The sequence below is a fragment of the Suricata suricatta genome, chromosome X, assembly GCF_006229205.1.
Source record: "Suricata suricatta isolate VVHF042 chromosome X, meerkat_22Aug2017_6uvM2_HiC, whole genome shotgun sequence".
In the NCBI taxonomy this organism is placed as follows: domain Eukaryota; kingdom Metazoa; phylum Chordata; class Mammalia; order Carnivora; family Herpestidae; genus Suricata; species Suricata suricatta.
In genome coordinates this window covers 51,206,122-51,222,010 of record NC_043717.1, presented here as the reverse complement: position 1 = coordinate 51,222,010, position 15,889 = coordinate 51,206,122, and the positions used below count along the sequence as shown (strand labels likewise).

Sequence of the window (15,889 nt, the reverse complement as noted above, 5' to 3'; positions counted from 1 at the left end):
GCAAACACGAGAAAGCTTTGAGACAATGTCCATGGTAATTGGCTGGGGCACCAGAGTAGAAGCAGGCCACTGGGCTAACAGCCAATGACATAGCAGGAATAACCAAACACAAACATAAAACATATGTAGGATAAAACCCTCTGTTAAAAGAGAACATCGGGGGCAGGGGGTTGGCACCTGGGTGGCTCAGTCAGTTAAGCGTATGACTTCAGCTCAGGTCATGATCTCGCAGTTCTTGAGTTCGAGCCCCACATTGGTCTCTGTGCGGACAGCTGAGAGCCTGGAGCCTGCTTCGAGTTCTGTGTCTCCCTCTCTCTCTGCCCCTCCCCTGCTCATGCTCTCTCTGTGCCTCTGACTCTCTCTCTCAAAAATAAACATTAAAAAAAATTAAAAATGAGAACATTGGATTGGGTATGAATGGAAGAAAGGAAAGAAGGAAGGAAGGAAGGAAGAAAAAATCCAGCTACATGATTTTGATAAGAGATGTAAAAACATATATCAGGCAAACACTAACAAAGAGAAAGTAGGTAAAAAAATATTAATCAGACAAAATAGATACAATCCTCTGAGAAGATATATGCCATGAAGCAACATAGCTTCAAAATATATAATGGTAATAACATTGTATGGTGACAGATGGTGACTACACTTATCATGGTGAGCACTGAGTAATGTACAGGACTGCTGAATCACTAAGTTGTACACCTGAAACTAATATAACACTATATGTCAACTATACTTCAATAAAAAATAGCTGCAAAAAACGTGTGTGTATATATATATATATATATATATATATATATATATATATAATGCATAAAATACATATATATGCATATATCTAATGTATAAGTAAATACAAGGAGAAACTGACATCCTTGGTCATGGTGTGACAAAATAACATATTAAAGAAATAACAAGAAAGAACATCAAGGATCTGGATAATATAATTAGAGAGTTTATCTAATAGGTACATATAGAACTACATACCCAACAGAAAACACACTTTTTTCAAATACACATGGAATATCAACAAAGACCAAACAAGAATCAGGCCAAATTTCAAATACCAGAAATCACACACATTTATTGATCATAATGCAATATATCAGAAATAAGCAACAATAGGATATGTACAAACACCTTCTATATAACTCTTAGGTTAAAGGAAAAATGAAAAAGGCAGTCTGATCACCTAATTTAGAAATTAATAGAGGACTATTTCTCAAAATTATAAGACCATATTCAAGTGGTACTTAGAGAAAAATGTAAAGCTTTAAATGTATTTTTTAGAGAACAATTGAAAACAAGTGAACTATGCTACCAAAAGAAAAATAATCAATTGGTATACCTAAAAGGAAAAAAGAAAAAAAAAAATCTATCCTGAATGTCATTTAGGATCCAGCTACCAATTTGTAGGAAATACAGAGGAAAGAGAAACATGTTAAAACTACAAGGGGATGCAATCAGCAAAATTCAGACTATGAGAAATTCTACAAGACAACCTGATTTCTTAAATAAATATTCCAGGAAGTTGAGGAGTAAGGAAAGATGGAGGCGATACCCACAGATTAAGAGACTTAAAAGACCTATCAAGTAAGAGCAATGTGTGAATTTGTTTAGATCCTGACCCAAATAAATAAAATTAATGAGACTATTGGAAATTTGAACACTGACATTTATTTATTTATTTAATGTTTATTTATTATTGAGGCAGAGAGAAACAGAGCATGAGGGGGGCAGGGGCAGAGAGAGAGGGAGACACAGAATCCAAAGCAGCTTCCAGGCTCTGAGCGGTCAACACAGAGCCCAACGCGGGGCTCAAACCCACAAACCATGAGATCATGACCTGAACCGAAGTTGGACACTTAACCGACTGAGCCACCCAGGCGCCCCATGATATTTAATTATTATTAGTTTTTAGGGGATTATATTCTTAAAAGAGTTTTTTTTTCAGATACAAACTGAAATAAATTTAAAAATATATCTGGGATTTGCTTCAAAATAATATCAGTTGGAGGAAGTGGTTAGGATACAGATGAAACAAGACTGATGAAAAATTAGTCATTGTTGAAACTGTATGACAGGTAAGTGGGGTGTTCATTATACCCTCCTGATTTCTTGAAAAGCTTAAAAAAAGAAAGAGAAGAAAAGAACTAAGCTTTCAACTCAGGAAGCAATACAAAAAAAAATAACAAAATAAAACTGAGGAGAAAGCCATTAATAGAGAGCAAAAAAAAACAGGAAAAAGGAGAGTTAATTAACATATCTGTCAAATGTGATAGAGAAAAGGGAAAATATATAAACAAATGAGCTAAAAGTAGAGATATAATTACAGATATAGGGATTAAAACCATAATGTAAATCCATATGCAAAATTATGGCAATAAATCTGACAATCTAGACAAAGTGAATACTTTTCTAAGAAAATATAAATTATCAAAATTGGTTCCAGATAAAGAAAATCTAATTATTCAAGAAAACTTCAAAGATAATTCCTACGTTACTGTACCAGACCACAAAAAAAAATCAAAACCTTCCCAACTAATATTTTACAGTTGGCAAAACCTTCAAACCAAAAGTGGACAAGAGGGGCACACATACAAAAAAATGTTACAGGCTATTCTCTCATAGAAACATATATGTAAATATCCTAAATTGAAAATTACCACATGAAACCCAGCAAAGTACAGAAAGAATAACTTAAATGGTCAATTGGGGATGATTCACTAATAGAAAAGATATTTTAAAAATTCACTCTAACAATAAAAGAAGAAAAACTACACGATCATTAATTCCCAATGATAAACTCAACACTCATTTCTTATTTTAAAACTATGTAATTCTTAGCAAACTAGGAACGAAAAGTCACATCCTTTTTTTAAATTTTTAATATTTAGTTTTGATACAGAGAGAGACAGCATGAGAGGGGGAGGGGCAGAGAGAGAGGGAGACACAGAATCTGAAGTAGGCTCCAGCCTCTGAGCTGTCAGCACAAAGCCCGACACGGGGCTTGAACCCATGAACATGAGATCATGACCTGAGCCAAAGTCGGAGGTTTAACCAACTGAGCCACCCAGGCACCCTGAAAAGTCACATCCTTGTAACTTGACAAAGGATGGCTGCCAGAGCTGTACTGATAATTAAAGTTGAAACACTGGCAACATTCTAGCTAGAGTAAATAAAGAAAAAAATGAGAATGGCTACTATCACTGGTACTATTCATTCTTGTACTTGAAATAAGAAATACAGTACATTAGGAAGAGGCCAAAATGTCTACTTGAGAATAATATGAATACTTACATAGAAAACCCAAGAAACACAACTGCCAAATAATGAGGAAACTAAGAAACCAATTCAGCAATGTAAGATACAAGACCAAAATTTGAATTAACACTTTTCGTAGACAGGATTAAAAAATAAAATAGAAGAAGGGATATTCAAAATAGCAATACAAACCATAATACTCCAAAATATGCCTATGAAGGTAGGTGGTAAGAATTATATTAAGAAAACTATAAAAGCTCACTGAAAGACATAAAAGAAGACTTGAATAAAAATGCAGAGATAATGCTCCTGGAGGGGTAGGCACAATTCTTCTCAAGTTAATCTATAAATTGAATTCAGAATTTTTGAAATTTGTGAATTTTCATAGAACTTGACAGCCTGATTCTGAAACTCATCTGGAAGAGAAAATAATCAAACTGGTTCTGATAAAAGAACAGTAAGGAGAAACTTGCCCTCCCAGAGATTAAAATATACTGTAAACTACGTCTATTAAATGGCTTAAGAATAGATAGATACACTAATAGGACAGAATGGAGTCCAGAAATAGACCTACACATGTATCTTTAACTCAATATATCAAGATACTAAGTCAAGTCAGTGGGTAAAGGGACATCTCTTTAATAAATGGTGCTAGAACAGTCAGATATCCATGTGGGGTTGGAGGGATGATCCTCAACCCTCATCTCACTTTCGAACCAAAAATTAATTCAAGATAGATTACAAGACTACTGTAAAAGTTAAAACTATAAAGCTTCAAGTGGAAAACATGGGAGCTTATCTTTGTGACTCTGGGCAGGCAGAGATTTCATGGACAGGATACAAGCTTTTGTGCTAAAAGCTTTTAGAGCTTTTCTAAGCATTAACGAAAAGAAATGAGAAACTGAACTTCATAAAAATTAAAATTTCTGCTCATCCAAAGATATCATTAAAAAGACAGATAAGCCACAAATTGTAAAAGAATATTTGTAATATATATTATCTGATATTTGACTCCAGAATATATAAAGAACTGTCACAAACTATCAAAAAACAACAAAGAACTCTATTTGTTAAAATGGGTAAAGGACTTGAATGGACACTTCAAAAAATAAGATACATAAATAGACAGTAAGTACATGAAAAGAGGTTCAACATTGTCATCTTTGAAATGCAAACTATAACAATGATGAGACACCAGTTGATACTCACTCTAATGAACTGGAACTCTCATACATTGCTGGGCTATGAAATGGTACAAATTTTGTTAGAGAACTATTAGGCATTTTCTTATACAGGTAAGCATACATCTATCTCTTCTACTCCTAGGTATTTACCCCAAGAGAAATGAAAAAATTAACAAAAAGACCTGTATATCAATGCTCAAGGCAGTCTTATTCATAATAGCTAACAACTGGAAATGTCCCAAATTTCCATCTAAAGGAGAATAGAAAGACAAATAATGGTATAATCATATAATGGAATACTACTCAGCAACACAGAGGAACCCATCATTAATCAAAGGAAGAACATGGACGAATCTCAAAAAAAGCCCACAACTAACCACATTATGGTAAACAAAGGCAGCCAGGCAAATAAAAATGATATGATTCCATTAATATGAAGTCTAAGAACATGCAAAATTAATCTATGGTGACAGAAGTCAGAAAGAAAGTGGTTGCTTAAGATGGAAAATGGGGGGTGTGTGTGCCTGGGTGGCTCAGTTGGTTAAGGGTCCAACTTCAGCTCAGGTCATGATCTCACAGTTTGTGGGTTCAAGCCCCATGTCGGGCTCTGTGCTGACAGCTCAGAGCTTGGAGCCTTCTTCAGATTCTGTGTCTCCCTCTCTCTCTGCCCCTCCCCTGCTCACGCTCTGTGTGTCTGTCTGTCTTTCTCTCTCTCAAAAATGAATAAAACATTAAAAAAGATGGAAAATGGTAGGGTGGATTGACTGGAATGGGGTACCAACGAACTTTCTGGGATAGATGGAAATGTTTCACATCATGTTTTGGGCGATAGCTAGAAGTGCATACACAACTATCAAAACTCAACAAACTGGACATTTAAAATATGTGCATTTTATTGTATACAAAGTTTACCTCAAGAAAAAATTAGGAAAACATGAATGAAAAGATTACAAGGTTAAAAAATGAGACTGAGAAAAATGTATGTAATTTATGCAACAAGGTATTAATATCTGGAAAACATAAACAACTTCTAAAGTCAACAAGAGAAATATAACCTGAAAGAAAAAAATAAGCAAAGGGTATGAACAGGCAATTCATAGAAATGGAAAGAGAATGACCAATAACGTGGAAAAATGCATAATTTTACAAGTCATTGGGGGAAATACAAATCTTTTAAATGACATGCAAAGTTCAAGATGGACAAAAATAAAAAGGTCAATGATATGAATACTGTCAACAGTACAGGGAAACATTCTCATATAGTACAGGTAGCAAGCATCTGGGACAGACATTTTGGAGAAAAATATTTAGCGGTATTTAAAATTTCAAATGAGTATGTTCTTCACCCTAGCAATTCCTCTTCCCAGTATTTAATCTAGAGAATACTCTCAAGTATGTATCAAATACAAGATTACTGACTGAGGTATCATTTTGCAACAGCTAGAAATTGGACAACCTAAATGTCATTCAAAACAGGAATAAATGCAATAGACTTTGTACATTGTAGAATTCTATATGGCAGTTCTAAAAATGAAGCAGATTTATATAGTGATACAAAAAAAAGAGACAAAAGCCAATTGAAAAATAATATATGCAGTATGACAGCATTTGTCTTTAAAAACAACAAGGAAACACCAATTAAAAAAAACCAGGCAGGTGAAGGTAGTTATCCCTAGATTAGAATTGGGAGGTAAATCAAGGGGGGCTTTTATCTTCATCTGCATTGCTTGTTTTTATACTAGGAATTTATCCATGTATTACTTGTATAATTCAAAGGAAATAAGTTAGCAATGCTAAAAATTTTAAAGACATATAACAAATATATTACTACATGTACATGCACACTTAGGTACAGAAAAATATCTGGTGATGATACACATGAAACTTAATAGCCACAGTTAAATAAGTGCCTTCTTGAAAACTTAAAAGGAAGATCTGGGGGATGAAGTATCCACAGGGGGCTTTAAAAAGCTTGGATATATTTCTGGACATCTAGAAAGCTGTGTGCATGCTCAGGAAAGAACTAAAAATTACAGAAAAGACCTAAAAACTCTATTTTGTACGCCTGGCTGACTTTGAGGCCCAGTTCAAGAAGTGACTAAGACAGAGTTGTAACAAATCTGAGTGTTAGGGACAAGCCCCCACATCTAACACAGCCAATTGTTGGCTAACCACTAACCTGTGACTGTACATTACTGGGAATTACATAATTAGTCCAAGAAAGTCACTAAATATGCAAAAACAACAAATGAGGTTTATTCTGGGAAAACAAGATTGGTTTGACATCCAAAAATCAATTAATGCAATAAACTATATCAACAGAATAATGAGCAAAAATACTATGATCATGTCAATTGATGATGAAAAATCATTTGACAAACATGATAAAAACACTCAACAAACTAGGTATAGACAGAAATTCTTCAACCTCGTAGGGGCATCTATGAAAACTTTACAGCTTGGGGTGCCTGGGTAGCTAAGTTGGTTAAGTGTCTGACTTCAGCTAAGGGCACGATCTCATGGTTTGTGGGTTCGAGCCCCATTGTCGGGCTCTGTGCTGACAGCTCAGAGCCTGGAGCTACTTCAGATTCTGTGTCTCCCTCTCTCTCTGCCCCTCCACCCCACCAAAACTAAATAAACATTAAAAAACATTTTTTAAAAGAAAAGAAAAACCCACAGCTAACATCATACTTAATAGTAAAAGACTGAGTGCTTTTCCCCTAAAATCAAGAACAAGACAACAATATCCATTCTCACCACTTCTTTTCAACATTGTCCTAGAGGTTCTAGCCAGGACAAGGAGGCAAGAAAAGGAGATAAAGGCATTCAGACCAGCAAGGAAGAAGTAAAATTATATCTGTTCACAGATGACATGAACTTTTATATAGAAATCCTAAAGAATCCAGTAAAGAAAGACCTTTTAGAACTAAAAAGTTCAGCAAAGTTGCAGATACAAGATGATTATATAAAGCTCAATAAACAATTTGAAAATGAAATTCCATTTACAACAGCACTGAAAAGAATAAAATATTTAGGAATAAGTTTAACAAGCGTAAAACTTATGACCTGAAAGTTAAAAAAAAAAGTACTGAAAGATATTTAAGAAGATCTAAATGAATGAATGGAAAGGATTTGAGGTTCATGAATTGAAAGACTTAATACTAAGACAGCAATGCTTCCCAAATTAATCTACAGATTCAACACAATCCATATGAAAATCCCAGCTGCCTTCTTTGCAGAGAATGACAAGCTGATCCTAACATTCATATGGAAATGCAAGGGACCCAGAATAGCCAAAACAATCTTGAAAAAGAACATAGTTGGAGTACTCACACTTCTGATTTCAAAACTTACTTCACAGTTACAGTAATCAAGATGGTATAGTACTGGCTTAGGGATAGACATACAGATCAATGGAATAGAATTCAAAGTCCAATTGTTCTTGACAATGATGCCAAGACAATTCTGTGGGAGAGAATAGTTTTTTCAACAAATGATGCAGGGATAATTGAATATCTACATGCAGAAGACTGAAGTTTGGACTGCCACTTCACCCCATATATAAAAATTAACTCAAAATGGATCAGACTTAAATACAGCATCTAAAACCATAAAACTCCTAGAAGAAAGCAAGCATAAATCTTTGTGACCTTGAATTAGGCATTTTTTAAAAGACATAACACTAAACACACACGAAGAGAAAAAATAGATGAATGGATGTCATAAAATTTTTTAAATTGTATGCTTCAAAGGATATCAACAATAAGTGAAAACATAACCCAGAGAATGGGAGAAAACATTTGTAAAGCATGTAGCTGATAGGGGGTTAGTATCCAGAACACACATAAACTGATAAGGGGTTAGTATAAAGAACACACTTAACTCAACCATAAAAAGATAAATAACCCAATTAAAAAATGGACAAAGAATCCGAATGAACATTTTTCTAAAGAGATACACAAATTGCTGATAAGCACATGAAAGAATGCTCAACATCATTAGCCATCAGGGAAATACAAACCAAAACCACAATGAGTTATCACTTCACACTCACTAGTATGGCCACAATTTAAAAAATAACAGGGCTGCCTGGGTAGCTCAGTCGGTTAAGCATCCAGTTTTGGCTTAGGTCATAATCTCACGGTTGGTAAACTCAATCCCCATGTTAGATGAGCCCCATTTCTCTCTCTCTCCCTCTCTTTGCCCCTGTGGGGATTCTCTCTCCCTCTCTGTTCCTTGATCACTTGCACCCTCTCTCTCAAAAACAGAAAACTAAAAAGAAAAGAATGGGGGGGAAGTATCAATAAAATCAAAACCAAAAAGAAATAATAAAAGTAAGAATATAGAAGAATTAGAATCCTATTTTTAGAGAATTAGAATTAGATTTCCAAAAGTAGCAATCCTAAGAAAGTTAAAGTGGTATAGTTGTTCCGAAAAATAGTCTGGTAGTTCTTCAAAAAGTTAAACACAGAGTTACCATATGATCCAGCAATTCCACTCTTAGGTAATAGACCCAAGAGAAATGAAAACATACACCCACTTGAAAACTTGTACATCAATGTTCACAGCACCATTATTCATAATAACCAAAAGTGGACACAACCCAAATGTCCATCAATGGATAAATATATATGAATATGTATTAATAATTAATAACATATTAATATATTCATTTAATAGAATATTGTTCAGCAATAAAAAGGAATGGAGTGGTGAAACATGCTACACAACATGGATGGAAAGCCTTGAAAACATTGTTAAGTGAAAGAAGCCAGTCACGAAAGACCATATATTGTATGATTAGATGTGTATGAAACGTCCTGAAAAGGCAAATCTGTAGAGACAGAAAGAGGATTAGTCATAGACAGGCAGGGTGGTAGTGGGGGGAGGTTGGGGAAAAATAGGGAATGACTGCTAATGCGTCTGGGTTTTCTTTCTGGGTTGATGATAATGTTCTAAAATTTACTGTGGTGATGATGGTTACACAACTTTGTGAATATATAAAAATTACTGAATTGTACAGTTTAAAAGGGTGAATTTTATGGTATATTAAATACATTTTAATTAAAAAAATAAAAAGTTACCATATGACCCAGCTTTTACAGACTTTGGTATATATCTAAACAGAAATTAAAACATTTCTCTGCACAGGGGCACCTGGGTAGCTTGGTCGGTTGGACGTCTGACTCTTGATTTTGGCTCAGGTCATGATCCCAGGGTCACGGGATCAAGTCCCATGTTGGGCTCTGTGTTGGGAGTGGAACCTGCTTGAGAGTCTCCTTTCTCTCCCCCTCTGCCCCTTTCCCCCCTCATTTTCTTTTACTCTCTCTCTAAAAAATTAAAAGACAAAATCCCAAAAATTAAAAAAAAAACATTTGTCTACACAAAAACTTATACAGAGATGCTCAGAGAGCAATATTCAAAATAGCCAAAATGGATACAACTGATGAATAGACAAACAAAATGTTGTATAACCATACACTGGAATATGATTCAGTAGTCAAAGGGAATGAAGTATGGATGATCCTTAAAAACCTTATGTTAAGTGAAACAAGCCACTCCCCAAAGACCACATGTTCTTTGACTATAGCAAATACAGGCTATGGTTGCCTAGGGCTAGAGAAGGGGGTAGGAATGGGGAATGACTGCTAATTGGTATGGAGTTTCTTTTTGAGGTTGATAGAAATGTTCTAAAATTAGATTGTGATGGCTGCACAACTTTGTGAATACACTAAAATCCACAAAATGTACAGTTTACATGAGTGATTTTTATGGTATGTGAATTATATCTCAATAAAGCTGTTAAAAAAAACTCAGAACTGTAAACCTAAAAAAAGACAGAGGCAAAAGAACCTTTAAAAATAGTATTAAGAAGGTTACATCTCACAGTGCAAACACAGAACAAGAAGGGCACTTTCAAATACAGTCAGAACAAAAAGGTGAATGAGAAAGAAATAGGTCTCTGCCCTGTGCCAGCAGTATAATAATGACATACGACAGAGGTAAAATTCCTCAATTACTATTTTTGCTTCTGCATTCTCAGTTTCCAAGAGGGAACTGAAACCCAATATGAGTAAAGAGGTAGTAAGTGAAAACTGAACTACTTTAATAGGAGTTCAAATATCTTGGGCCAGAGGAATTATTACCAAGGAAAGTGAGAGTAATTTCAAATGAGAATGCTGAAGCTATCTATGTCAATGATCTTTGAGGAAGCACAGAGAAAGATGTTCCAGAAAACAGGACAGATGCAATGTCAATTTTCAAAAAAAAAGAGGTAGAAGTTAATTCTATAAATTACAGACCAGTAAGTCTTCTAGATTATTATGGATAGAATATTACAGGGATGGCTTATAAGAACAGACGAATGAGTGCTAGAAGGCAGCTTGAATCCACAAAGAAGTCAATTTAGGTTAATCCTTATTTCTTGTTTTAAATTTTTTAGAGAGAGAGCACATGTGAGTGAGGGAGAGGGGCAGAGGAAGAGAGAGAGAGAGAATCCCAAGCCAAGCATGGATCCCAACACAGGGCTCACTCAATCCCACAACCCTGAGATCATGACCTGGGCTGAAACTAAGAGTCAGAGGCTCAAGTGACTGAGCCACTTGGGTGCCTCTCTTTTTGTATTGTTACTGAACTGGTAGTTGTGAGAAATAGGGCAGACATAGTATACCTGAACTATGGCAAGGCATTTGGCAAAATCTTTTATGGGATCCTTAGGTACAACATTGAGAAAGAGGAGCTGGTTGTTAATTTTTGTTTGCTAGATTAATAATCATTTGAAAGATCATTCCCAAAGCATGCAGATTACCAGATTAATGCAGATTAATGCAGATTAGCCACTATCATGCTAGACAAAGGTGTCTAATAGCATACACCACAGGGTTTTTTCAGTCTTAGGAGTTTCATTGCGTATATCCAACAACTTAAATGAACATCTGGAAACCATGCTGATGAGGTTTGTAAGTGACAGTGTCTGAGAAGGATAGTGAATACTTAAGATGACAGAATCAGGGTACTGATTTTAATCATAAGGAGTTGGGGGGCAGAACAGAACAAAAACTTAAACTTGCCTGGACCAGATGAAATCAAACCCAGGGCCAGATCCAAATCTCATCCCTACATTAGAAAATGAGTGCAAGGGAAAGAAACAATGTTTCACTATCTCTGAAATCAGCCTCAAACTTGAATTGCAGCTACTGTTAGAATACGACCTGAAGTATTTCAGGCAAGGCAGCAACAATACAATAAGAGTACTGGAAGTTTTCATCCACAACTGTGGCCTTAATTTTTCTCACCCTCTTTTAGACGGTCCCCTTCAGCCTTGGTTTTCTTCTGTCTTTCTGATCCTGCAAGGTCTACAAGATGCAGCTTAGAGCGAAAGCTGCTATTCCTACGATGACAAGAAGACACCAGTGAGAATGGTATGTGAGCTTGAGGGTAGCTGAGTGTCAAAGCTGACCTGCTGGCTCTCATGTTCTTCCAAGTGAGCCCACATGGCTCCACTGGTTACTAGTGCTCAGAGTACTGATCTCTGAGAATTTGTCAAATCAGCCGAAGAAGCAACTTAATATTCAACTTCAGTTGAACTAAGTTAAAAATGTTGACTCTTGAAGCTGTAACTGTAACTTACTTGTCATTTTTCTTCCTTTGCTCGATGGAGATTGTAAAGATGGCATGAGATCGGGAGGACTGGGAGTTCATAGCTGTGGAGGCCACAGTCCTACAGTTGTTGCCCTGCTCCAAACAGGAAACGGTATCCAGAGCAACTAAAACAGTCTTCTCAGTGAGTCCCACAATCTAATTCAAAGAAAGAAAAAACTTTCCTTAAGATTCAACTTTACTTATTTATGATTCCGTTTTAAATACTTCATCAGAGATATAGGGATTGGTAGTTTAAAAAAAGAATGCTTTCATGTTCCAGTAGAACCTCAATAAATAGAACAGTTGTGGTAATGAGAACTATTTTAATTAGCAACTCTGGGATCACTGCAAACCAAGGTCTCCAGTCTCCCATAGGGACTTCCAAAGCAAAGGTCCCAGATAATACTGGAGCTAAAAGAGATCTCTAGATTTCAGGATAAAGCAATGGATAGGTGACTTCCGGAGAACCCCCAAGCAAAGGTAAGCTTTGGTTCCAAGAAGCCCAAGGGCAACACAAATAGTTATGGTATTTTTCTTTGTTACTTTCTCCATGTGACCCTATGTTCCTCCTTACACCTCTGACCTATTTTATACTTCATTTTCACTAGTGGAAATATGAGGAAAATAGAGTCCTAGGCTTGGTATATATCCACCCAAGAGAATTTGTACAGGTTAAAATCTCTTGGAGCCTCCGGAGATTGACCTAGATGATTATAATGGCCCTTCTAGCCCAAATATGCTATGATTTTATTACTCAATAGCTCCCAAACCTACATCTGTGGCCCTGATATCTAGTCCTTCATTTTGAATTGCCTGCTACTTACACCTTGAAAATAGTGAATTATAAACAAAACTTCTCTTCCTTCCACCAACACTGATTCTCTCCTCTACTTCTCCACTTCTATTATAATCTCTGTTCTCAAAAACCTCAGATTCACCTTCAATTCTTTTTCTCCCATTTTTCCATGTCTCATCTATCACCAACTCCTAGTCATTTTTCTTTTGCATCCATCGTTTCCTTTTCCTTTCCATATCTACCTGCCTAGTCTAGGCTGATGTTACTTCATGCGTGAAGAATAAGGTAAAGTTTCTCCAAATGGCCTTCCTCATCCTAGTCTGTCTCCTTTTTTTTTTTAATTTTTAAATGTTTTATTTATTTTTGAGAGAGAGAGAGAGAGAGAGACAGAAAGACAGCATGAGCACGGAAGGGTCAGAGAGGGAGACACAGAATCTGAAGACAGGCTCCAGGCTCTGAGCTAGCTGTCAGCACAGAGGCTGATACGGGGCTCAAACCCAAAAGGAGATCATGACCTGAGCTGAAGCCAGACGCTCAACCAACTGAACCACCCAGGTGCCCCTGTCTCCTTTTCAATCCATTTCTGTTTAGTCTCCCTACAATCCTGCTTCCTAAAATGTCACCAAGTTACTAAGTCCTGTGCTACATAATGAGGATCCAAGGAGATTTTTCTCTAAAGTTTATTTTGAGAGAGAGAAAGAGTTTGTATGCACACATGAGTGGGGGAGGAGCAGAGAGAGAGGAAGAGAGAGAATCTCAAGCAGGCTCCATGCTGACAAACAACCACGAGATCATGACCTGAGGTGAAATCAAGTCAGCCACCTATTCAACTGAGCCCCCAAGGTGCCCCCAAGGAGATTATTTTAAATGTTTTAGTTTATTTTTGATACAGAGAGAGACAGAGCATGAGAGGGGGAGGGGCAGAGAGAGGAGACATAGAACCAAAAGCAGGCTCCAGGCTCTGAGCTAGCCGTCAGCACAGAGCCTGACGCGGTGCTCAAACCCACAAACGTGAGATCTGACCTGAGCCGAAGTCGGAGGCTCAACCGACTGAGCCACCCAGGCGCCCCCCAAGGAGATTTTTAAGACACTTCGCTAACCTCCAGGACTTAACATAGTTGGAAAGATATATACATAAAATAAAATCTCAGTAAAAGTGGCCATACCAATCCTACTTACAAACTATTCACAGCAATGGAACAAATGAAACTCTAGTCTGGCTTCATAATCTGGTCCTAACACATCTAGATAGTAATTCTCAACCCAAATCCTCTAATCCAGACAGACCAGTATAGCCTTATTACCCTCAAGAGTATTTTTCCTGCTTTCCTGCTTAAGCTGCTCCTTACTACAAGGATACCCTTACTTCTTTTCTCTCTACTTCTATTCCATTCTATTCCAGCTATCCCATCTGAAGAGTGTTGACAAACTTGTTCTTACCCACTCTAATTTAAGTCAGAAACTCACACTTCTTTGTACTGAAATTTTTACCTCAAATAATGCTTGGGATTTAATTCCTGCCTTAGCATGCATATAGAAGATCTTGGAACTGGGCTGAAACCTGACTCAGTACCAATATTCTTTCTGGGTGACAGCACGCATTTTGCCCAGGTTTCTTATCCCCACTATTCAAATCGTCCCCTTGTATTCCAAATTTTTCAGGTTTTCAAATAAGTCTGACCCTTCAAGCCTTGATTTAATATCTTGCTAATGACTTAATAACCCAGAAGGAAAAAAAATCAGAAGCACACCTGCTCCTCATGTACCTGTACCCTAAACCTTCAACTTTCCATGCAGGGAAGAGAGGAAGGAAAAGAAGATGAGTAAGATACTATTTTACCAATTTCCCCCAAGTTACATAGACTCATCCACTTCCAGCCTTGGATTCTCCACTCCTGAATACTCAAGCTGGAGCTAGATCCAAGCTCTGCATGTTTTCGATACTAGCTTCTGGATATGGTCCACTCCCATATACAAAACTCCCAACCTTGCCTCGAATTTTCTATTCAGCTCCTCATCCTGCATCTAAGCCATATGACAGAAGCCTCTCATATAAGTGATCTCTTCTTCCTATGGTATTTATGGATTTTAAATTTTTTATATTATTCACCTTTTTTCCTTTTTAAATATCATCCCACAGCCTAGCACAATGTCTGTTATAGTGCTGTGCCAACAGAATTTTCTGTGACCATGGTTATGTTCTCTATTTGTGCTGTCCTACAGTAGCCACCAGCCACGTGTAGCCAGTGGGCACTTGATAGGTGGCTGGTGTGATGAAGGGACTCAATTTTAAATTTCATTATATTTTAGTCCATTTAAGTTTAAACAGCCACTTGTGGCTAGTGGGTACTGTATTAAACAGCCCAGTCTTAGAACTCTGTATATAATAAATATTTAATCGATATTAACATTCCTTCAAAAAGTAACAGGAAGTAACCATCAGTTTGCTCTCTGTATTTGAGAGTCTCCTATGGTTTGCCTCCCTCCCTATCTTTACCTTATTTTATTAGCGGAGTGGGGTGGGCAGTTGGGCTAACTGGGTGATGAGTATTAAGGAGGGCACTGGGTGCTATATGTAAGTGATGAATCATCAAATTCTACTCCTGAAACCAATATTGCACCATATATTAACTTGAATTTAAATAAAAAAAAGAGAAGTAGGTAACAGGAATATGAAGGAACTTCCTTCCCCACAAAAGCTCCCATCTAGGAATTCTAAATTAACAAAGGTAATTAAGATCACTCAAACCCCAAAAGATTGAGATGTCAGTAGTCATTTAAAACCACAGTGGCAAATAAAAGGGATGTAAATGTTAGTGGTGGTCAACACTTTTCAGTAACATCAAATGAGAGACAAGCACACCTTTATGCCTTCCTTCGGATCTTCCCGTATATTTATTTGAGAGGCTTTCTCACGAGATGGGCATAGAAGATCCAAGATTTCTTCGTTGTAAATCTGGTATTGTTAAAAACAAAGTGGCAAACACAAGACATTAATAGT

The 15,889-nt window shown here is 36.6% G+C and overlaps 1 protein-coding gene across 1 annotated transcript in view; it reads right to left on the bottom strand.

Annotated features, from left to right (window-relative positions):
• Positions 1-15,889, bottom strand: part of KIF4A (kinesin family member 4A) — a 123,905-nt gene that overhangs the window by 101,540 nt on the left and 6,476 nt on the right. The window contains exons 4-6 of the mRNA XM_029929997.1: positions 15,752-15,844; positions 12,082-12,248; positions 11,747-11,841 (exon numbers count right to left, since the gene is read on the bottom strand). Coding sequence (XP_029785857.1) covers positions 11,747-11,841; positions 12,082-12,248; positions 15,752-15,844 — 355 coding nt within the window. The remainder of the gene's footprint in view (positions 1-11,746; positions 11,842-12,081; positions 12,249-15,751; positions 15,845-15,889) is intronic.